Below are 25231 nucleotides of genomic sequence, written 5' to 3'. Positions count from 1 at the left end.
AAATAGGGAGGGGATTTCCAGCACAAGAGGTCTGGGCGTGCTCGGCTCACTCCGAAGGACATGGGGTTTAATTAGCTTACACCACAAAAGAGTATCGAGTGAATTACTGGAGGCAAAAGCAGTGCTCTATCATACTTAGTACTGAGGTTTCAAATAGCCTTTACTTCCGACTCCTCCAAGGCACTTCATGACCTGTATGGATATTACTTTTTATTCTTAATGGTTTTATTGTTGTTAATTGACAAGGAACGTTCAGGGCGATTTGTTGTGGAAGTTTTCGAATGAACTAGTCCTCATTTTATAGATGCGCACCTTTTTACTGGCAAAATGTAGATAAAAATCCTTGCTTTCGGTCGTTTTTGTACTCTGGGACTAAGAAATCTTCCGTCCGATCTGTTTTTGTGTCAGGCAGTGTTCCCAGTACAGTAACAAAAATATTTACAAGTTAGATGAGCATCCACATAGCACTCCTAAATATTAACATTACTTTCTAATTTAAAATTGCAGGGAACCTAAGAAGAGATCCAGTACTTTGAAGAATGATCATATCGGCAAAGGAGAGGGATAGACCATCAAAGGCATGAAAATGAAACACGTAAAATTTGTCGGGTTCAGAAGAAAACAAGAATTGGCCAGTGCAGATGGTAGAGGGAAGATGAAAGTAAGGAGCTTGGCACAAATTTGTGCGAGCGATGTCACTCCCACATAAATGCCCTATGGTTGCCACACCATCCTTCCATTTTGAGAGTAGTTGAAAAGTTGCGCTTTCTAGTCGCTCTTTCCATAGGCAGCGCATAAGATGAATTTATTACAACACCCCGCACCGGTGAAATGCCGTTAAGAATGCCACTGATAGTATTTATACACCGATTGAGTTGGCCGCGTGGTTTTGGCCAGGTAGCTGTTAGCGTGCATTCGGCTGTTCGAACTCCACTGAAGGCAGCACTTAAGACGGTTGTTCTTTGTTTCCCATTTTCACACAATGCAAATGCTGAGGCTGTGTCTTAATTAAAGCCACGGCCACTTACTTTCCATTTATACCCCCGTCCATCTCCATCGTCACAAAACGACTTGTCTGAGTTGGTGCTACATAAAAACAATGTCAACAAAATTAATTCATGTTATAAGCTCTCCTGGTATTGTATGAGTGCATTTCTGAATTGTAGGCAGTCAACCTACGAAGTTATGACATATACGTTACCAGAACTCATGCTCTTTCTCGTAGAATATTCAGAACGTAACATATAATGTTGTTTGCTCAAACCCCTTCAATTACTATGGATTTTATAAAACGCCAGGGTACCAGGAATTCTTTAGCGTGCTGTAAGCCATTGACACTGAGTTATTCAGATATCTCCCAAAAATCACTGACCTCAGCCCGGTTTAAACCCGCTATCTTCGTAACAGAATGCCACCGACTAACCAATGTACCACTCACTATTCGTCAGTGTTGATGCAAACATTCGGTAGATTATACAACTTACTGAAGACTGGAAAAGTACCATAACATACGTAAATGGCAGAACCGCTGAACGAACATCGTCTTGGAACGGGCCAGTATCACGTACATAATGATTAATTTTATAATTTTATCAAACATCAACTTCCATTGGCCAGCAACGTCACCTCCACCCCTAACACACACTTTACAATGCCTATCATGTGTTCTCAATTGAAAAATGCACAATATAATCACGGAGAACTGCAAAAGCCGTACAAGGTCGTCATGAAGGCGAATATGAATTGGTGTCAGATTGACACCGGCAGGTGGGAGAATATAGCGTCTGACTGGCCGAAGTGGCAACGTTTAGTTCATGAGCGCCCGCAATATCCACGAAGGCCCAATTCTGATAGAAGAGCGAGAAAGTCAGAGAAGAAATGACAACCAGGTTCTACAACAACAAGGGGTTTAAGCAGAGCAAGCACTGGAACAGAGCTTGTGGTTCTAGAATTGTTTTCTTCGGCCAGCTGAGAACCGCCACAATAGGTGAATTGAATGTACTCTTAAGATAACGTTACCCTCACCAGTAAGTGAATATCTGTGATGATAATGATGATGATGTTGATGATGAGTAGAAGGAGGAGGAGGATTACTCGGTAGATGTTTTGTTATTAGTTTTGGGTAGCACCGACTCGGACGGTCGTATGGTGACGATGGGATAGGGCAGGGCTGGGACTGGAAAGGAAATGGCCGAGTCCTTAATTTCATTTACAGCCCCTGGCGTGAAAATGGAAACCAACAGAAAACCATATTCAGGGCTACTGACATAGGGGTTCTAACTTACCATATTCCGAGTGCATCGGTAAATGTTAAGATGGAAAAGTTTATCCATTAATCTCTAAAATATTTAAAATGAGAGTAGTTTCACATCTCACTAACAATTAACGCACCGAGATCGATAGCTGCAGTCGCTTCATTGAGGCCAGTATCCAGTATTCGGGAGATAGTGGGTTCGATCCCCACTGTCGACAGCCCTGAAGATGGTTTTCCATGGTTTCCCATTTTCACATCCGGCAAATGCTGGGGCTGTACCTAATTAAGGCCACGGCCGCTTCCTTCCCACTCCTAGCTTCTTCTTGTCCCATCGTCGCCATAAGACCTGTCTGTGTCGGTGCGACGTAAAGCAAATAGCAAAAAAAAGAAACAATTAACGCTTTTGGAAGACGCGTAAATGTCAAAAGGTTTGCCCCACAGGAGTTAATTTACGCTTTGTTAAATATTTTGATTCCTGTGCCCGGGAGTTAACGTTCGTTCTGCCTCGAGTATTCCTACAAATCACAAACTAAACTTCCCTCGATTACTACCTAAGCGATGATTAGAGCTCGGAAGTTCAGGCATTTATTTTGGCTAAAATAGGCAGGAAATATGCTTTTAAAATTTAGGAAATAGGCAGTAAATTCAAGAAAATATGCAGTTATAATGACGAAATTGGGCACTGAAATAACAAACATGGATTAATGTGAGATTCTTAATACATATCTAAATCACCTTTTAGTACTTAATTTCACACCAGTTCGCTCGTGGAGCGAGATTTTTAACAGAGATATACGAAAAGCAGTACAAAAATGTCGTTTGTGAATATAATTTTTATCTATTAATTTAAAATGAACTTGTTTTATTTTTATTAATAAAGTGCATTGAACTTATTATTTTATCTCCATCGATTAATGTTAATAAGTAAATAATAGCAGAAAATATCCATAGAAACTCAAAAAGGAAAGGCAAAGGGAAGAATTGAACTTTCAAATAGGCAACGGAAGCTAGAACAGGCCGTTCCCAAAAGTACGGAAACATGTTTATCTGACACTTCGACATATCCACCCAGATAAAAGAAAGGCGTTTTCCCTAAGTTCCAGGCTCTAGTGATGATGCAGTAACGTAGTGTGCATGGTATCTTGCAGTAAAAGTAATGCTCAAAATAGTAACTAATTTCGTATTATGTAGCTATAGACCGTAAAGAGTTTAACATCATTTTTAACATCGATGGTGATGCCTAAAGAAAGAATAAAGTTAACTCATAATTTTGAAACATATCTTCCGGTACCAAACAGTTATTCACTGGTAAATGATATTCATTCATTCATTAATTATTTATTTATATACCATAAACTTGTACAGTACCTATGGAAGGCCAGGAGAAAAGTACAGGCCTCCTACATGTAGTATCCCCTGACCTTCTGAAATAATCACCTAAATCCTTAACTAAAACAATCATATACACTATTTACAGGTAAAATAATGAAGTATAATGTATACATATTTCTCATTTACACAACCTTTCACTCCCTGGTTCATTCTTCCACATATTCACATACATTTTCTCAAAGAATGTACTTCCTAACATATAATTTAACTATATTTACATTTTTACGTTTAATTTCTCATCTACCTATCTGAAACAGGTTGATAACGCTCCTTATTTTCAGAACCTACCCTTCTTGCAGTGTACCATCTTTTTCAAACCTAACTGTAGGGTCGATTCAGTCCAATTGCTTGGCTGAAGGATCATCGTATTGGCCTACGGTTTAGAGGGCCCCGAGTTCGATTTCTGGCCGAACGGGGCACTTTAACAGCGTGAGGTTTATTCCTCTGGTTCAGAGACTAGGAGTTTGTCTTAATGCAAAACACTGCCAACCACCATAGAAGGTATTAGACCATAGAACTAGGCCAAACACAAATTAGTGTCCACCCCAGATAATGAGATGAAGAAGAAGGAGTAGAATTGTAGGGTCGATGTTAATACTTACATTTTTGAGATCCATTTCTGTGCTCAGTCCTGATGTAACGCCAGAGATCACGCTCTTGAGAATGAAGTCGAGACCGTCGTACCTGTAAAAGTCAACAATCATTTACATCATTGGCCAGCTAGATCACATGAATACCTACGCGGCACAAATTATACATTATGCACAGTCATTCATAAGAAGAGTGGGCGCTTGGTATTGCATACATTTCTCCCAGATGCACTTTTCTCATAAATAATAATTGAACCTATAGATATAATGTTTGTTGTGAGTGTCCACAGTGATTGTATCTACATGGCAGGTGAATTATATTTCAAAATCATTTCAACTAAAATTGATAAAATATTAAATATGAGGAACATACAGTAACATAGTATACATTTAATTTGATATTATTCTGAAGTATGGATATCACTCTGTAGCAATTCCTATCAAAACTAACTGGTATAATACACGTAAAAAATTCGATGAATTTATTTGCGGCCTTTTATTGGGCCCCGTTTGCACTTGTAGGACAATGACAGAAAAGTGTGTAATAATTGCAAGGAAGAGCTCAATTTTTAAAGTTCCAAGAAAACAGACCATAGTTTTGAGGCAATAGTAAGGATGGTTTATGAATTGAGGTGTACTGTAAAAAGAAACTTTGGTGGTAAAATATGATGTGCCATATTGAATTTACCCAACCCACCAACCAAATCACATGTAAGGTCACAGAACATATAAAAATCTCCAGAAACTGTAGCTGAATCTTCAATGACAGAGGCTACAAAAGAATCCATCAAAGTAAACGATTGTAACAATATCATAGAAGATTAATGTTATGAGCATCAAGCTATCACGAAAGCTTTTTTGGAATGAACATGAAAATATTTTACCTGCTGAAGATGTCTTTCCAATTCTGTCGCACGTAGCGGAAGGCGACATTAACTGCTATGGGGTTATCGTCTAGCGCCTGCCACACTGATCTAAAATCCTGTAACCGAAAACTGCTGTCCTTTTCCACAGTCTTCTCCAGCAATCTGAAACATTCATTACCAATATTAGACATAAACCAAGACTGTTGAATGTACACAAAAATAGCTTTGAAAACACAGCATAAACTTTGAAATGTAATACAGAAAGAACAAAACGAACACATTTCCCTATGAATGTAATCAAACTACTTTATAATCTAAATAATGTATGAATGTATTTAGGGATTACAATACGTAGGCTGTGATCGTGATTTTGTTAAAAAATATTATGAGTCATCCCACAATGCAAGAGACATTCAGTCGTATATAACCTCAGACTAATTACATGTAACTTCAGATGCCTCTCTAATGTTCAGTTTGCTTTATCAATTGCTCAACTGTCTCAGTGATAGTATGTATGTATGTATGTATGTATGTATCTATGAGGAATATTGGAGTGATGTTGAGAGGGAACCTTTTTTTTTTTTTTTTTGCTAGGGGCTTTACGTCGCACCGACACAGATAGGTCTTATGGCGACGATGGGATAGGAAAGGCCTAGGAGTTGGAAGGAAGCGGCCGTGGCCTTAATTAAGGTACAGCCCCAGCATTTGCCTGGTGTGAAAATGGGAAACCACGGAAAACCATTTTCAGGGCTGCCGATAGTGGGATTCGAACCTACTATCTCCCGGATGCAAGCTCACAGCCACGCGCCTCTACACGCATGGCCAACTCGCCCGGTAGGGAACCTTTCAAATAGATCTTAAGGTGTACGACCTTTCCTTAGTCAATAAGTGTTTCATTCCCTTACGTGGTGATGAGGTATGTGTTCCGAGTACACGTGAGGCTTGACAACAGGTACTGTCGCTCCACAGGATCGTCCTCCGCCTCAAACCGTGACCACATCTGATTCCAGTCTCGAACTGTTCCCGAACGTATACCAGCACAGTAGACGTTCATCCGGAAATCAGAGGGAATCCTGTACACAAAAATAGCTTTGAAAACACAGTATAAACTTTGAAATGTAATACAGAAAGAACAAAATGAACACATTTCCCTATGAATGTAATCAAACTACTTTATAATCTAAATAATGAATAGATATTCTGGTGCTAATGATTACATACAACAGAATGGTAAATACTTTTTTTCAATTAAACATCACCGAAGAAAATTTTACTCTGTCATGAAATAGTTGCCAGGGCCTTAGAGATATAATATTATATGATTCGTGCATGCCATAGCTTAAATATTGATTTTTAATAGATCTCTTATTGTTTTAATGAGCTAAATAATGAATTTGATTCAACGGGACTATTTAAAGCTATCTCCTTTCATGTTCTGTAAATCAGAACTCGCAATTATAGATTATTCAAAACTTCCTGTCACCTGAACTCACAACTTCACAAAACATTATATTATGTTGTAACAAATAATAATAATAATAATAATAATAATAATAATAATAATAATAATAATAATAATAATAATAATAATAATAATATGATGATGATGATGATGGTGACGAGGAGAAATGTTTTCTGTACTAAGTGAAAAGTAATTGAAGATGTGAAATGAACATGTTAATGTATCTTACGAAAAAACTTCCAGGATCAGTCACAGTAATTAATAAACAATTCATGATTTGTATTTCCAATATATAAATTCACATGTTATGTCTATGTTTTGTCATCATTTATTCTCTGTTAATGTATTTATTATTGTTAATATTTACATATTGTTAAGACTTTTTGTCTTTGCTTTACTTAATGTATAATTCTTCTTCTTAATCTGCTTACCCTCCAGGGTTGGTTTTTCCCTTGGGCTCAGCGAGGGGTCCCACCTCTACCGCCTCAAAGGCAGTGTCCTGGAGCGTGAGACATTGGGTCGGGAGATACAACTCGGGAGGATGGCCAGTACCTCGCCCAGGTGGCCTCACCTGCTATGCTGAACAGGGGCCTTGGAGGGGATGGGAAGATTGGAAGGGATAGACAAGGAAGAGGGAAGGAAGCGGCCGTGGCCTTAAGTTAGGTACCATCCCGGCATTTGCCTGGAGGAGAAGTGGGAAACCACGGAAAACCACTTCCAGGATGAGTGAGATGGAAATCGAACCCACCTCTACGCAGTTGACATCCCGAGGCTGAGTGGACCCCGTTCCAACCTTCGTAGCACTTTTCAAATTTCGTGACAGAGATCGAACCCGGGCCTCGGGGGGTGGCAGCTAATTACACTAACCACTACACCACAAAGGCGGACTTTAATGCATAATTTCAATATAAAAAGTATTGTGCGTCTTTATATAGGTTTATTAAAGGCCTCTTCGGTTCATCCGGAAGGACGTGGGTTCAATTTCCCATCAGCAAGCCGAAAAATTTAAGAAACGCGATTTCCACTTCCGGATGTGCACATGGCTCTGAGGTTCGCTCAACATACATCAAAACTGAGTAACAGGTTAATTCTTGGGGGCAAAGGTGGCCGGGCATAGAACTAACCACTCTACCCCACTAAGTTCCGAGGTTACGGATAACAAAAGCCTTTACCTTCCACCCCTCCAAAGGGTCTTCATGGCGTGTTCAGAGACGACTTTGCTTTGCTTTGTTTTGCTTTGCTTTATTTCTTCATTCATTTTAAAGAAAATTCTGAGATGGACCATGCAACAGTTCAGGAATCTGATCAGTGAAGCAAATGCTTAAGAAATTAATAAACTACTCCTTAGATATGAGAAACGTACATAAAGTGATGGAAATATGAACAAATTGTAGCAAAAATGAGGTCAAGAAGGATGCTTCCATAATTATGACCAATACATTTCATTTAGAGTCGACTAAAGCATGCTCATTTTAAGTTTATCAGAATTTAAAATGTGGTATAGCATCGAGGTCCTAGGCATTACTTGTTAACTAATACGCTTACTTACGGGTTAGTGGTATTGCTGTTCAGCCAACGACGGTAGAGGTTAAGGGCGTTGTCTACGTGGCGCGGCACCTCAGCGTCCAACATGTGCTGCATGATTGCCCTGCGCAGGAGACGCTGGGTGTGGGTGTCATTGGGCTGCACTTCCATCCCCAGTAATGTCTCCACCGGAGTCAACAAAGTTTCCATATACCTCTGCACAACAACAATAATAATAATAATAATAATAATAATAATAATAATAATAATAATAATAATAATAATAATAATAATAATAATAATAATAAATAATAATAATCATGAGAAGGAGAATTTGTTTCCTGTACTATGTGAAAAGTAATAATTGAAAAGTAATTATTGCAGTAGACTATGCTAATGTTGCTACTTGCACCAAAATGACAGTGTCCCTCACTAAAAAAGAGGCATTTTACTGCACTGTGAAAAAGCCAACCATCTGGAATTCCACCTTACCCAAATCATATCTCTACCATGGAAATACCTACAACGAAACATCGACGATCACCGTTTAATACATGTCACTCCACAAAATCAGTGGCGACACACAACACATCGCTTCTCGAGGACACACACCGCTTCAGAAGAGGACGCGGATACCTTAGCTCTTCGCAGACAATTCTCCTGATATGTTTTGCCCAGCCGGGTGGCTCCACATGTATACTTCACCTCACAGCCGGCAACAAAAAAGAAAAACGGCTGACAACAAAACTTGGAAGTCAGCCTCCCCAACTTACCTACCTCTCTATCCATTATGGCTACCACCACCACTACGACGACGAGTTCCATCTTCCACTTCACCTACCCTCCCATCACGACTCTAACGTATTCCCATCCTTCGCCTCTCCTTACGACTTCATGTCACTTGCCTTCATACCGTGACCCGCCCAGCTACTTTCAACGTCCGTCACCAGCAAATACTTCCACTCTCCCTAACCTTCAAACCCCTGCTCAACCTAATCTTCAGCCACTCGACGCAGTTTCCGCCATCGGAGCAACCACACCATCGCAGATATCATCACCGCCACCGCCATCTTCTCTCGCCACAGACGAAGGACCTGCCACGCCTGTCACCACTTCAGCTGGCTCCGCACAACCACCGTTGACACCACCATCTTCTCAAGCCATGTATAGCTGCGTAATCCGCGCAGTCGATCCTAACCTCTCCGACCGGGACATACTACACGAACTACAGGCAAAAGGTGTTCCAGCTCGCCGAGCCTTTCGAGTCTTGAACGCCTCTGGTCCCATCTATATGGTCCGACTCCATCTGCCCACCGACGAAGATGTAACGCGACTCATCAGCAATGGTGCCTACATCTACCGCCATCTCCATAAGGTAGAACCCTATCGCTCCCCACCCCAACCTTTTCCTCGCCATCCTTCCAACACACGACGTCGCACCCGGCCAGCTTCTCCTCCATTTCAACCTAATCAACCCGTCCGTCCACCCGTACCCCCAACTAATTTCTTCTATCAACCTCCTCCGTAGTTTGAACTCCTCCGACTCCTCACCAACTCATTATGTAATATCACAGCCACCCTCCACCTTCTAACCCTTCAACTCCATCCTAGCACTATCAGTTAAAACTTCACTCCTCAAACACATCCCCCAACATTTACACCCTTTCTCCTCTATCAGCTTATCTCAGCCTTTCCCACCTTCTTCATTCCACACATCTCACTGTTCTCTCCACCTCTCCCGGTCCGAGTGAGCGCGTTACGCTCGAGGGGGCCCGCCCCTCCCCCCGGAGAGGGGAATGAAAACTTTAAAAAAATCAGTGGCAAGTGTTCATTCTCACGGATTTGGAGATAGTTTAGTTCCCTGCGCCGGATGGTGAAGATTCATTAACTTCTATGATAAAATACACTGACTGACAGAGCAAATGCAACACCAAGAAGGAGTGGTTCGAAACGGATGAAAGTTGGGGAAAAAACAGAGACGGCACGAACGAATAATTGATGTTTATTTCAAACCGATATGCAGGTTACACAATGCGCACGGCATCGACTCAGTAGGATGTAGGACCACCGCGAGCGGCGATGCACGCAGAAACACGTCGAGGTACAGAGTCAATAAGAGTGCGGATGGTGTCCTGAGGGATGGTTCTCCATTCTCTGTCAACCATTTGCCACAGTTGGTCGTCCGTACGAGGCTGGGGCAGAGTTTGCAAACGGCGTCCAATGAGATCCCACACGTGTTCGATTGGTGAGAGATCCGGAGAGTACGCTGGCCACGGAAGCATCTCTACACCTCGTAGAGCCTGTTGGGAGATGCGAGCAGTGTGTGGACGGGCATTATCCTGCTGAAACAGTGCATTGGGCAGCCCCTGAATGTACGGGAGTGCCACCGGCCGCAGCACATGCTGCACGTAGCGGTGGGCATTTAACGTGCCTTGAATACGCACTAGAGGTGACGTGGAATCATACGCAATAGCGCCCCAAACCATGATGCCGCGTTGTCTAGCGGTAGGGCGCTCCACAGTTACTGCCGGATTTGACCTTTCTCCACGCCGACGCCACACTCGTCTGCGGTGACTATCACTGACAGAACAGAAGCGTGACTCATCGGAGAACACGACGTTCCGCCATTCCCTCATCCAAGTCGCTCTAGCCCGGCACCATGCCAGGCGTGCACGTCTATGCTGTGGAGTCAATGGTAGTCTTCTGAGCGGACGGACGCCGGGAGTGCAGGCCTCCTTCAACCAATCGACGGGAAATTGTTCTGGTCGATATTGGAACAGCCAGGGTGTCTTGCACATGCTGAAGAATGGCGGTTGACGTGGCGTGCGGGGCTGCCACCGCTTGGCGGCGAATGCGCCGATCCTCGCGTGCTGACATCACTCGGGCTGCGCCTGGACCCCTCGCACGTGCCACATGTCCCTGCGCCAACCATCTTCGCCACAGGCGCTGCACCGTGGACACATCCCTATGGGTATCGGCTGCGATTTGACGAAGCGACCAACCTGCCCTTCTCAGCCCGATCACCATACCCCTCGTAAAGTCGTATGTCTGCTGGAAATGCCTCCGTTGACGGCGGCCTGGCATTCTTAGCTATACACGTGTCCTGTGGCACACGACAACACGTTCTACAATGACTGTCGGCTGAGAAATCACGGTACGAAGTGGGCCATTCGCCAACGCCGTGTCCCATTTATCGTTCGCTACGTGCGCAGCACAGCGGCGCATTTCACATCATGAGCATACCTCAGTGACGTCAGTCTACCCTGCAATTGGCAAAAAGTTCTGACCACTCCTTCTTGGTGTTGCATTTGCTCTTGTCAGTCAGTGTATATTTTAACTAAACTTTGCAAAGAGGATGCTCATCATTGTAATGTTTTTGTAACATATATCGGAACCAATTCCAGCAGCCTTCGTAATCGTCATAGTACTATACTGTATCCTGATCAGGAGGTAAATGCTTTACGTCTCATCACCTGATTGACGTTGCTCCCTTAGTACCACCCAGGGGTCATGTGTTGGGTACTTTGAGGTTAAGCCTTCGTGAACTGCCGATGCATGATGATGTCGGTGATGCAAATACTAATCGCCTGCGTTCAAGAATACCACCAACAATAGATGCCATGAACTTGAGGAACAGCAACTACCCAACTTCCGTTGAAAGGAAGAAGAGATTCAAAGACAGAGACCACCCAAGAATGGCTCCTGTGAAGAAGATTCCACTAGTATTACACAACAGAAGATCCGGCACAGAATTACCGACTGTAAGACAAGAAAGTATAATGGCAATGCTAGTGACTTTGCTCTCGCGACTCCAGAAATCATAAACTACATCCAAAATATAGATATACGTATATAGAAGTGTAGATCATAATCTAAGACAGACATTGTATCTCTAGCCATACGCTAAATAAATAAATAAATAAATAAATAAATAAAAGAAGAATTATAAGGACAATATTAGGTCCTCTAAGAACTGCAGAGTTTTGGAAATTAAGAAGTAACAATGAGATTTACCGGAACATAGAAACATATCAGAAACAATAAGAAAAAGAAGATTGCTATTTCCTGGACACATTTATAGAATGGGTGACAATGGACTAACTAAACGAATCTTCAAGTACCTTTGGGAAAAGAAATCAACCACCAACTGGATTCAAGAAGTCAAGAAAGGCCTGGAAGGGAACAACATAGGATAAGAAGAATTATTGGAAACAGAGATTTTTAGGAAGAAAGTCATACAAATGGAAGGATTCCAAGGGAGGAAGGAAAAGAGAACAGGCACAAAGTGGACTGAATAGAGGAAAAAGAAGCACAGTGAAACAATGAAAGAATACAGAAAGAAAAGGAAAGAACAACTAAGGAAGAAGAATTGAAATTGTAACGTGGTCCTTAGAAGGCCGGAACGCAAGAAGAAGAATAAAGAAGTAAATAACTAAATAAATAAATAAATAAATAAATAAATAAATAACTAAATAAATAAATAAATCAGCAGCCTTCTAAACGTTCTCACTTTCTTAGTATGGTTGTGAAAGTCGATACCACTCAGAGCACGACCGACGTAATGAACCACTTTACTTAGCTCAGCGTAGATCTCGTTGGCCGTACTCGAGATTCGTAGTTCGAACTCATGCCGATAGACAGAGATGTGCAGAGCTGTGCACATCAACATGGCAAAGATGGTACAAACACTGAATTAAATTGTTTATTTCTTTAAGCGATTCAAAAAACGTGATCATGAGTAGGGTTCACCTTTTATTTTTCCTTAGAGGGGAGGTAATAAGCTATGGTTAGTGATTGTTCCAACTTTTGACACCTTACCGTTTTCTCAGTATTACTGTGAAACCGACACAAATAGGGATTATATGTATAGAAGATTAGCAGTCTACGCTTGTCACCGTCGAGTTAGTAATATTGTTTCGCTCTTAAGCTAAGTTTACACGGTCGGAGTTATGAGCAAGAATAGATCGCAAGATATATGAATATGGGCAAATGTTCAAATGCTGAACTTCTCTTACCCTCGAACGAGCTCTCATGAGAATCGTGAGTGACAGTAGATCTCAGTAGGTATGGATATAGTTAAATATTCCCATGATGGGTGTATACAACTTCCCTCACCCTACGAACGGGCTTTCATGACAGTTGTGAGTTCGATTACGTTTCAGGAGGTGCAGGTGAATGTTCAGACGTTGAGAATATAGAGCATCTCTTGTCCTGTGAACGCGCTGTCCTGAGAGTAGAGCTCGTGGGTCCGTACTCTTCCACTTCAACACAAGGCAAATATTGGGATCACGACCACCTCCTCTTATATTTTACCCCAAAGCTTAAAAAAACCATCTCCGTACAGGTCATGAAGACCCTTGGAGAAGTAGAAAGTAAAGACTTCTAATATTGGTAACATCGGCACTAAGTGTGGGTTTGCTTTACGTCACACCGACACAGATAGGTCTCATGGTGACTATGGTACAATAATAATTTCGTGTGGCTATTTCTAGCCGAGTGCAGCCCTTGCAAGGCAGACCCTCCGATGAGGGTGGGCGGCATCTGCCATGTGTAGGTAACTGCGTGTTATTGTGGTGGAGGATAGAGTTATGTGTGGTGAGTGAGTTGCAGGGATGTTGGGGACAGCACAAACATCCACCCCCCGGGCCATTGGAATTAACCAATGAAGGTTAAAATCCCCGACCCGGCCGGGAATCGAACCCGGGACCCTCTGAACCGAAGGCCAGTACGCTGACTATTCAGCCAACGAGTCGGACACTATGGTATAGGAGGGCTAGGATTGCGAAGAAGCCGTGGTAGCCTTCATTAAGGTACAGCCCCGCCTACTCACGTGGTCTGCACTGCGTGTAATAGAGTGGTTAGTCTAAGCCCGACCACCTTTACCCCCATTTTTGGTGTAGGCTGAATGAACCTTAGGCCCATGTGCCTCTCGATAAACGAGAATCTTGTTTCTTTAGTTTTTCGACTTTCTCAATGGAAATCGATACCCAATCTTTTCGGGTGAACCGAACTCGCCTTTACCGCCTCGGTTAGGTAGGCTCTTAAATTCTACCACCTTCCTAATTCCTTCCTTAAAGATATACTCCATTCATTCTAGAGAGCATGGTCTGTTGGTGAAGGACCAATCTCCATCCCCCGTTGTAGTCAATTTCAGTGAAGTCAAGCTTCAGGACACTGCGTAACTACGGCATTGAGGTAAAATCCTCCATGAGAGGCGATCGAGCTACTGTTGCTGAGTCCTAACATAATATTTAGGAAGATGGTTGGAAATATGCGTAGAACACTACGAAATACCTGAGGATGTTCCTGTAGACGAAACATGTCATTCCACTTATAATTTTTCATTTTCGTACAGGTATTTCATAGTATTCGTGTTCAACAGACTGAAAAGGTTATGAATTACGGTATATTACTTAACATCGAGAAGGAAAATTACACAGGTTTCATAGACTTCTTCCCCATCCTCCCAAATGTCAGTGAGATCGTTCTTCATTAGATATAGAAGCTCGGTCTGCCTAACGACGGTATTGAGGTAAGACCATCGATCTCAGGAGATCGAGCTACTGTTGGTAAGTCCTAAAATCTTATTTAGGAAGACAGGATTTATAATTTTTGAAGATGTGTGTAGATATTATATTCCCCTTTCGAGAGTTCCTGGAATTGACTTGATAGGTCTTGGAGTAAAATTATATCCCAGCACCAGCTGGCTGCTTACATGTGAAGAATTGTAGCACTGGCGCGTTGAAGAATCTAGCTTCGAGACAATTTACTATGCCTCCACCCCATTTTCTCTTAATGCCAATAGTAATTGAAGGGAAGACAAACACGTAATCGCACTGATGCGCAACCGTTTAATTATATTTCCGTTTAGCTATTTGGGTTCACAAACAGAGAACGAACGGAATTCAGAAGTCTTCTCTCAAATTTCGTGTTTTCCGGGGTATTTCTTTTTTTTAATAGGAAGATCTTTATAACATTTGGAGGACTTGGCAATACCGGATCAGCTGAACCCGGAGAAAAGGTAATGTAAATTTCGAATAAAAATTCCTGAATAGTAAATTCTAAATTCTCTAAAATCTGCTTTAAACCATCATTTTAAAGATTCCTTCCAAGATTTTCAGCATTTAGAAGTGATTTGTAGTCGATAGTCAGATTAACAAACCTCTCATGTGTTAAGATATTTTCACTGAAGGAAAAATAATTTTAGAACTTCGAAGTATTGACATGTTCTTTATAAAATATTTTACAACAAACTTTCTATTAATTACGGACTAAATAATGAGATTCAGATTACATACAGCATCAGGAAGGGCATTCATGCAAAGTTGCACGCCGTTTTGTTAAGAACTGTAGAAGTTGTGCCGTAAATGGTTTTCAAAGTGCCATTTTGAGAAAAACAAGTGATAAATGTAGACGTGACAGCCTGAAGTTTATTTTGATGTCGACCAATTCTGGACACGTTTTAATTCACAACTCGGTCAATTTTGTAGATAACTGAATATGTATTCACAGATGTGCACACAGATGTGTTCATTTTAGTTTAATATGGTAAAAATGAAAAAAATTGATTTTCTTTGACCCTGGAAGGTGTATGTAAACCCTTAATATGATCTCAGTGGAAGTTGGAGAAAATAAAATATCAAATGCATTTATATTTCGTAAAAAGAGTAATATGTCCGCCTCTGTGGTGTGGTGATTAGTGTGATTAGCTGCCACCCCCAGAGGCCCGGGTTTGATTCCCGGCTCTGCCACGGAATTTGAAAAGTTGTACGAGGCCTTGGAACGGGGTCCACTTAGCCTCGGGAGGTGAACTGAGTAGAGGTGGATTCGATTCCCACCTCAGCCACCCTGAAAGTGGTTTTCCGTGGTTTCCCACTTCTTCTCCAGGCAAATGCCGGGATGGTACCTAAGTTAAGGACACGGCCGCTTCCTTCCCTCTTCCTTGTCTATCCCTTCCAATCTTCCCATCCCTCCGTAAGGCCTCTGTTCAGCATAGCAGATGAGACCGCCTGGGCGAGGTACTGGTCATCCTCCACAGTTGTATCCCCGACCCAGAATCTGAAGCTCCAGGACACTGCCCTTGAAGCGGTATAGATTGGATCCCTCGCTGAGTCCGAGGAAAAACCGAACTTGGAGAGTAACCAGATAAAGGAGAAGAAAAGGAGTAATACATTTCACGTCTTAAAACATCTAAAAGACAAATCAGTCGCGTACGGTATGCACTTTTTTCTAGATAAGGGCTTGTTAAGACATGTTAATACGGTTTCAAGTCCAAATTATCGTTTCGAAATATATCTTAACAGTGAATTAATTATTTTTTTAGATTATCTCAGCTTTTTCGAGGGTCATCCCGAGTTTTTGGTTAGTGGTTTACGCCCGTATAACACTTTCTAGCACCACGTCACTTTTCAGGTGAAAAATTCAACCAGGTTCCACCTAGACTTGGACGTTTGCCTCCTGGGCTGTAAGATAACAGTTAACCTTGTGTGTTAATCACGCTCTTGATCGTGAATAAAAACTGTAAATATAACATTCCTCGCTTGTAATGAATATTGCATTTATTTACAATTTTAAGGAATTCCACCTCATAATATTACGTGTGTCGAGCTATCTTGAACCTGCTCATAGGTTTCTTCAACTGCAATTATAGCTAAAATCATGTGAAACTGGTCTCTACAGCAAATGGAAAATATGGTAGACCTAAATAATTTCAATCATTTCTGTAAACTTATACTGTTAGTTACAAAAATGATTAAAGATTACCAAAACAAAGGGTGTCCGACTTCTTGGCTGAATGGTCGGCGTAATGGCCTTCCGTCCAGAGAGCACCCGGTTCGATTCCCGGCCAGATCGGTGATTTTAATCGAGTTTGATTAATTCTTCTGCCTCGGGGACTGGGTGTTTGTGTTTGTACCAACACAATCCTCTTCAGACATATACAACACACCACACTAACAACCGCCTCAGAAACACGCAATCGTAAATATTGTAGGATTCTTCCACATAGAGTTGGTGACAGGAAGGGCCGTAAAACACGGCCAAGTCCATACGTGCGACCCCATCCCGATGTGGGAAAAGCGGGAGAAGAAGACGATTATCACTATCAGAACACGAGCTGCAACACTGGAGTCTCATCTACCTGAGTCCATTATTCATAATACTTAAGATGAAATCCAACACCATTTAAGTTATGAAGGCATTCATGCAAGCCACTTATCTCCTTCTTCTGCTTCCTTTTCTTCTACCACTTTCCCCACACCTTGGGTTCGCGAGTGCGAACTGTGTCGCACATGTGAATTTGTCGCTGTTTGTTCGGCCAGTTGCTCTTCCTGACGCCAACACTATGTGGAGGGATGTAATCACTATTATGTGTTTCTGTGGTGGTTGGTAGTTAAGTGTTTTGTCTGAATATGAAGGGGAAAGTGTTGGGATAAATATAAATACCCAGCCTCGGGTCAGAAGAAACAATCAAACGCGATTAAAATCCTCGAGCTGGCCAGTAATCAAACTCGGGACCCTCTGAACAGAAGGCTGAATGATGACCATTCAGCCAATGAGTCGGACCATGGCAGGTATCTACTTACCCGATATTATTCCAATTAGCCTTTCAGTCCTAAAGGAAAATAATATATATTAATCAATTACATTCTGAAATATAATAGTAATGGTTTTCACTTAAAGGACAATATGAACGATTTACGTTGACAATAGTTCAACTCCTTGCAAATCATAAAAACGCTGCCAACATGCGAGTTAAAAGATAACTTCAAAATGTTGCATCGGAAAGCAGGATCTTCCCATTGTAAGAGTTGCAACAAAATCACAAACTTCAGTAGTAATGGTAAGGTTTCTCCCGTATGGACAAACGTTAGTTGACACTGACTATACGTGCACTGCGCACTACTCTAAGATTAAGGTAAAATTAAACTTTACAGATATCTGAAAGTGTACCCATAGCAAGAGACACATAAATCTATGTATCTCAATTATTTCGTATATACCGTATCTCATATACTCACGACTAAATTGCCATAAGCGACGGTCTCCCTCAGCATAAGGTCCAGGTAATAGATGCCTTTGAGGAAGGCCTGCAGTGGAACGTAGCGCCTTTCTCGACTCAGATATAGACTCAAATTTAACGCCTTGCCATAGTTGAGGAGTCCAGCACGGGCGAGATTGAAGGCGTCGCCCACCAACTGAGCACGCGTCGCTGTTGGTATATTCTCGACCGGCGCAGTCTTCAGATAGTTCGTTATCAGCCTCCAGTTGGTGTCATCATAGTTGACTCGATAAAATCCTGCACAGAAAACAAATGTTTTAAGAATAAAATCACAATCATCATCATATAATGAGCGAAATGTATACGCAGTACCAGTCATGTAGTTACGAACTTGCATTTGAAAGCTCGTGGTTTCTAAACACACTGCTGCGAACCCTATAGATCAGGGCCTCTCAAACGCCCAAAATCTCACGCGTGCAGATAGAGGCGCAAGAGCTCCGTGGACTGTGCATCGCTGCCGCTCGGCATGGCTCGGATCAACGCTTCGTCTCTGGGCTACTCGGCTAAGCTCGGCTCACCTCGCCTCTGCTCGGCTCAAGTCAGCCTGGATTTGGAGCGCTACGGCGCAAGTGGGGCAGAGGGAGACAGGCGGAGCGAGCGAGACAGGCGTGAGTAAAGAGAGAGTAAGCGCTATTGCTCCAAATCGAGGAGTGGGGGGTCTGCACTCTGTTCGACCAAGCCAAGTCGTCTCTTGCACCGTGCACAGTGCATGCACCACGCGCATGCACCCTGAGAGGCCCTGCTATAGATGAACAAAAAGTTCTCAAAGCCTAGCGGTGTCATGAATCAGCAAACTGTCATGCAAGTAGGCGCTAGCCTGCAAGCATACAGAAATAAATGGTGACCAAAAATGTCCACGCGAATCCCAATCAATCAATACTGATCTGCATTTAGGGCAGTCGCCCAGGTGGCAGATTCCCTATCTGTTGCTTTCCTAGCCTTTTCCGAAATGATATCAAAGAAATTGGAAATTTATTGAACATCTCCCTTGGTAAGTTATTCCAATCCCTAACTCTCCTTCCTAAAAATGAATATTTGCCCCAGTTTGTCCTCTTGAATGCCAACTTTATCTTCATATTGTGACCCTACTTTTATAAACGCCATTCAAACTTATTCGTCTACTAATGTCATTCCACGCCATCTCTCCGCTGACAGCTCGGAACATACCACTTAGACGGGCAGCTCTTCTTCTTTCTCTCAATTCTTCCCAACCCAAACATTGCAACATTTTTGTAACGCTACTCTTTTGTCGGAAATCACTCAGAACAAATCGAGCTGCTTTTCTTTGGATTTTTTCCAGTTCTTGAATCAGGTAATCCTGGTGAGGGTCCCATACACTGGAACCATACTCTAGTTGGGGTCTTACCAGAGACTTATATGCCCTCTCCTTTACATCCTTACTACAACCCCTCAACACCCTCATAACCATGTGCAGAGATCGGTACCCTTTATTTACAATCCCACTTATGTGATTACCCCAATGAAGATCTATCCTTATATTAACACCTAGATACTTACAATGATTCCCAAAAGGAACTTTCACCCCATCAACGCAGTAATTAAAACTGAGAGGACTTTTCCTATTTGTGAAACTCACGACCTGACTTTTAACCCCGTTTATCAACATACCATTTCCTGCTGTCCATCTCACAACATTTTCGAGGTAACGTTGCAGTTGCTCACAACCTTGTAACTTATTTATCACTCTATAGAGAATAACATCATCCGCAAAAAGCCTTACCTCCGATTCCACTCCTTTACTCATATCATTTATATATATATAAGAAAACATAAAGGTCCGATAACACTGCCCTGAGGAACTCCCCTCTCAACTATTACAGGGTCAGACAAAACTTCACCTACTCTAACTCTCTGAGATCTATTTTCTAGAAATATAGCAACCCATTCAGTCACTCTTTTGTCTAGTCCAATTGCACTCATTTTTGCCAGTAGTCTCCCATGATCCACCCTATCAAATGCTTTAGACAGGTCAATCGCGATACAGTCCATTTGACCTCCAGAATCCAAGATATCTGCTATATCTTGCTGGAATCCTACAAGTTGAGCTTCAGTGGAATAATCTTTCCTAAAACCGAATTGCCTTCTATCGAACCAGTTATTAATTTCACAAACATGTCTAATATAATCATAAAGAATGCCTTCCCAAAGCTTACATACAATGCATGTCAACTTACTGGCCTGTAATTTTCAGCTTTATGTCTATCACCCTTTCCTTTATACACAGGGGCTACTATAGCAACTCTCCATTCATCTGGTATAGCTCCTCCGACAAAACAATAATCAAATAAGTACTTCAGATATGGTACTATATCCCAACCCATTGTCTTTAGTATATCCCCAGAAATCTGATCAATTACAGCCGCTTTTCTAGTTTTCAACTTTTGTATCTTATTGTAAATGTCATTGTTATCATATGTAAATTTTATTACTTCTTTGGCCTTAGTCTCCTCCTCTATCTCGACATTATCCTTGAAACCAACTATCTTTACATACTGGTGACTGAATACTTCTGCCTTTTGAAGATCCTCACATACACACTCCCCTTGTTCATTAATTATTCCTGGAATGTCCTTCTTGGAACCTGTTTCTGCCTTAAAATACCTATACATACCCTTCCATTTTTCACTAAAATTCGTATGACTGCCAATTATGCTTGCCATCATGTTATCCTTGGCTGCCTTCTTTGCTAGATTCAATTTTCTAGTAAGTTCCTTCAATTTCTCCTTACTTCCACAGCCATTTCTAACTCTATTTCTTTCCAGTCTGCACCTCCTTCTTAGTCTCTTTATTTCTCTGTTATAATAAGGTGGGTCTTTACCATTCCTTACCACCCTTAAAGGTACAAACCTGTTTTCGCATTCCTCAACAATTTATTTAAACCCATCCCAGAGTCTGTTTACATTTTTATTTACCGTTTTCCACCGATCATAGTTACTTTTTAGAAACTGCCTCATGCCTTCTTTGTCAGCCATACGGTACTGCCTAACAGTCCTACTTTTAAGACCTTCCTTTCTATCACATTTATTTTTAACTACCACAAAAACAGCTTCATGATCACTAATACCATCTATTACTTCAGTTTCCCTATAGAGCTCATCTGGTTTTATCAGCACCACATCCAGGATATTTTTCCCTCTGGTTGGTTCCATCACTTTCTGAATCAGCTGTCCTTCCCATATTAACTTATTTGCCATTTGTTGGTCATGCTTCCTGTCGTTCGCATTTCCTTCCCAATTTACATCTGGCAAATTCAGATCTCCCGCTACAATCACATTTCTTTCCATGTCGTTTCCCACATAGCTGACTATCCTATCAAATAATTCTGAATCCGCGTCAGTGCTACCCTTTCCCGATCTGTACACTCCAAATATATCAAGTTGCCTATTATCTTTAGAAATGAGCCTTACACCTAGAATTTCATGTGTCTCATCTTTAACTTTTTCGTAGCTTACAAATTCTTCTTTCACCAGAATGAACACTCCCCCTCCTACCATTCCTATCCTATCTCTACGATACACACTCCAGTGCCGTGAGAAAATTTCTGCATCCATTATATCATTTCTCAGCCATGATTCAACTCCTATTACAATATCTGATAAATATATATCTATTAAATTACTTAATTCTATTCCTTTCTTTACAATACTTCTACAGTTCAACACTAACAATTTTATGTCATCCCTACTTGATTTCCAGTTCCCTGTTCCCTTATCACCGCTCCCTAGGCCATCCCGTTTCCCTGAATGTACCTCCCTATTACCCTTCCAAACAAATTTCCTAACTTATATGTACCACTGCGGTTTAAATGAAGGCCATCTGAGCGCAGATCCCTATCTCCTACCCACCCATTAGGATCTAGAAATTTCATTCCCAGTTTCCCACATACCCACTCCATAGTCTCATTTAAATCCCCAATCACCCTCCAGTCAGTATCCCTCCTACACAGTATTCCACTAATAACAATCTCCGCTTTCTTAAACTTCACTCGTGCTGCATTTACCAGATCCCACACATCTCCAACTATGTTGGTACTTATATCAGCTTGCCTTACGTTGTTGGTACCAACGTGAAACACTACCACCTTCTCCTTCCCCTCCTCCCTCTCTTCTACTTTCCTCAACATCTGCCTCAACCTAATTCCTGGATAACATTCTACCCTGGTTCCTTTTCCTCCACACACTTTCCCCACGTGTCTAACGATGGAATCCCCCATGACCAGAGCCTCAACCCTCCCCACCTCATCTGATCCCCTCCCCTTCTGGTCAGCCCTATCTTCTCTCACTGCTGCAGAAGCTACTTCCTCCTCCCTTTTCTCCTTCCCATGACCCTGTTCCACCTGTCTTTTCCTATCCTCTACTCTACATTTCCCTTCCCTACCTTTTCCTTTCCTCCGACTTCCACGCATCTCAGCAACAGTTCCCTGTCCCTCATCTTCCCTCTGTTGTTCTACCTGGAGTGACAACAAAGGGGCTTTTCCTAAACGTATCAGCAACTTTAAAACGAGTCCTATCAATGACCTAAATAGTTCACAGTTCGCATGAGGAGCCTGGTACAAGTTATAGGATGGAATTCCAGGCTCAGCTAAGGGCTGCTGCATCTGTTGTTATCATTATGCTAACGAGTTCTTTTTGACTCTATCTCGCAAAATAAACACGTCGAGAGTGATTACTTAATTACGGGATTTCACTTCACCTGAACGTTGTTACTGACTGAGCAGCTACAAATAAATAAATAAATAAATAAATAAATAAATAAATAAATAAATAAATAAATAAATAAATAAATAAATAAATAAATAAATATATTATATATATATATATATATATATATATATATATACAGAGAGAGATAAATGGATGGATGTATGTTCCACATCTCCTCCTAAACAACTGGACAAATTTCAACAAAACTTGGAGCACATACGACTTACTATCTGGAGAAAAACAATGTAGGGCACCTCTAGAGGTGGGAGTGGAGAGGGAAACATAAAAATAAATGAAAATAGTGTCGAATCTACAGCTTTAAGGATCTCTGAGGTAATAATAACACTCCGGGTGTTGTTTAAGTCAAAGTTCTATCCCCATCGGAATAGGGGTTAGAAGATGTGAAACCCAGTATCTGTGCATGTTCCAGCATAGCTCTTAACCAAGCTTGATACAAATATGACCTACTACCTGAAATAGAAGTACTATGGAGGCAAGGCACCCCTAGGGGAAGCAATAAAGTGAAAATATCAGTGGCGTATACTGAGGGCTACCAAGGCTATCAGTGAAGCCCAAATCTTAATTGAGAATGATGGAAGTTTAAAGCACATTATAACGTAAGCATTTGAAACACTGTTCCATTTACAAAACTTCAAAACAGTGAGAAAAAATCGTCGCACATATTTCTGAGAGCAAGGCATCGGAGACTGATACAAGCCCAGGCTCTCGCACCTCTCCCTTCAACTCTCCCATGCGGCTTGTTGCTGGATATAGTATAGGAGCGGGGACCGGCGGAGGATAGATGTGCTAGGCTTCGGTCCGTCAGATCACCACGTTCTGTTTGAAAGCAGCAGTGCCAGTCCTGTAGCTCAGATCCTTTCAAACAGAACAAAGATGGCCTAGGCCACCATAGCTCAATTGGTAGAGCAACCGACGCGAAATCGGGAGGTTGTGGCTTCAGATCCCACTGGTGTCCGACTGGCCATTTTTGTTCTGTACTTAACATTTCTTCAACACGTACTAGATGTACGTAACACGACCTAATACGTTGAAAGTCTGTTTCAGTTATAACTTACTTTTATTATTTATTTGAGCGGATCAACTACTTCCCAGACAATCTGGGCTGCCATAAGGACAAAATTTAACTAAATAATCTCAAACTAAATCAAGTATTGAGACACACAATAATAACTCTAAAACTACAGAAGAGTTCGTAAAATGTCAATCAACGTCTGAATAAAGAAATCCACAAAAATTCACAGGAAGATAACAAAAATCCTGAAAGTAAAGATTCAAAAATATACCCGGACAAAGAAAGAAAGGTGTTGATTGTTTTACAGGTATCATGCTAATAATAATAATAATAATAATAATAATAATAATAATAATAATAATAATAATAATAATAACAATAATAATAACGAGAATGATGTCCACATTTCAATAATACTAATAGTAATAATGATAATGGTGGTTGCCATGAGCCAAGCTGTTTACATGCCAGCGAGTTAGGCTTCTCCTGGGAGTGGTGGTGGTGGTGATTATTGTTTCAAGAGGAAGTACAACTAGGCAACCATTCTCTATATAACACTAATCAGAGAGAAAGAATGGAAGGGATCCGACACTTCAGAAAATTAAGGTATCGGCCAAAGAGAGACGAGGGTCACGAAGGGCGTGAAAATGAAAGACTCCCTTGGCCTCGGGAACATAATACCGTCGGGGTCAGAAAAGAACAAGAGTTGACCAAGAGAGGTCGGATAGGATAGATGAAAGTGAGAAGCCTGGCAAAAGTGTAAGCAATGCGAGGACTCAGCTAAGGGCCTCGTGGTCGCCAACTCACGCTCCCAACTTCAGAGCCTCTGAGGCCTCTTTTAGTCGCCTCTTGCGACAGGCAGAGGATACCGTGGGTGTTATTCTACCGCCCCCACCCACCGAGGGAGCTTCTCCTGGGAGACGAGGTTCATAAAGGCTTGTGATGCCTACAGCTGGAGAATTTAATAATTATGTGAAGTTTCGCAGACACCTTCCTAGGATTTCCTGTGTTGAAGAGACGTTGTAAAAAGTAAGTAAGATTCATTCAGTAGAGATGATGCCGTCATGCTCGTACATCTGGACAGTTAGGCTAGGGTCCCTCCGTCGAAATCCCTCTTGTTAATGATAGCATTTCTTAGGTAGGATCCAGGCTAGATGTGTGGTAAATAGCTCTGGGTAACTCATCGCGGGGAACGTGAAAGCGACTTCATGGCCCCTAAATGGCCATAAGTTCGACCCATACGGATCGGGGTTCGACCGTTACAGGTTGCAAGGGTCGCTGTTTTTCCCCAGTTGGTCATCGTTTCGGCCATCAGAATGATTGTAT

The 25231-nt window shown here is 41.7% G+C and overlaps 1 protein-coding gene across 2 annotated transcripts in view; it reads right to left on the bottom strand.

The window, feature by feature from the left end:
* Positions 1 to 25231, bottom strand: part of LOC136886370 (aminopeptidase N) — a 323565-nt gene that overhangs the window by 22585 nt on the left and 275749 nt on the right. For both annotated transcript variants that reach the window (XM_067159117.2, XM_068231042.1), the window contains exons 10-14: positions 18108 to 18385; positions 8114 to 8304; positions 6008 to 6175; positions 5121 to 5264; positions 4249 to 4330 (exon numbers count right to left, since the gene is read on the bottom strand). In XM_067159117.2, coding sequence (XP_067015218.2) covers positions 4249 to 4330; positions 5121 to 5264; positions 6008 to 6175; positions 8114 to 8304; positions 18108 to 18385 — 863 coding nt within the window. The remainder of the gene's footprint in view (positions 1 to 4248; positions 4331 to 5120; positions 5265 to 6007; positions 6176 to 8113; positions 8305 to 18107; positions 18386 to 25231) is intronic.

This window comes from Anabrus simplex, chromosome 1 (assembly GCF_040414725.1).
Source record: "Anabrus simplex isolate iqAnaSimp1 chromosome 1, ASM4041472v1, whole genome shotgun sequence".
Taxonomy (NCBI): domain Eukaryota; kingdom Metazoa; phylum Arthropoda; class Insecta; order Orthoptera; family Tettigoniidae; genus Anabrus; species Anabrus simplex.
This window is presented reverse-complemented; position numbering and strand designations above follow the sequence as displayed.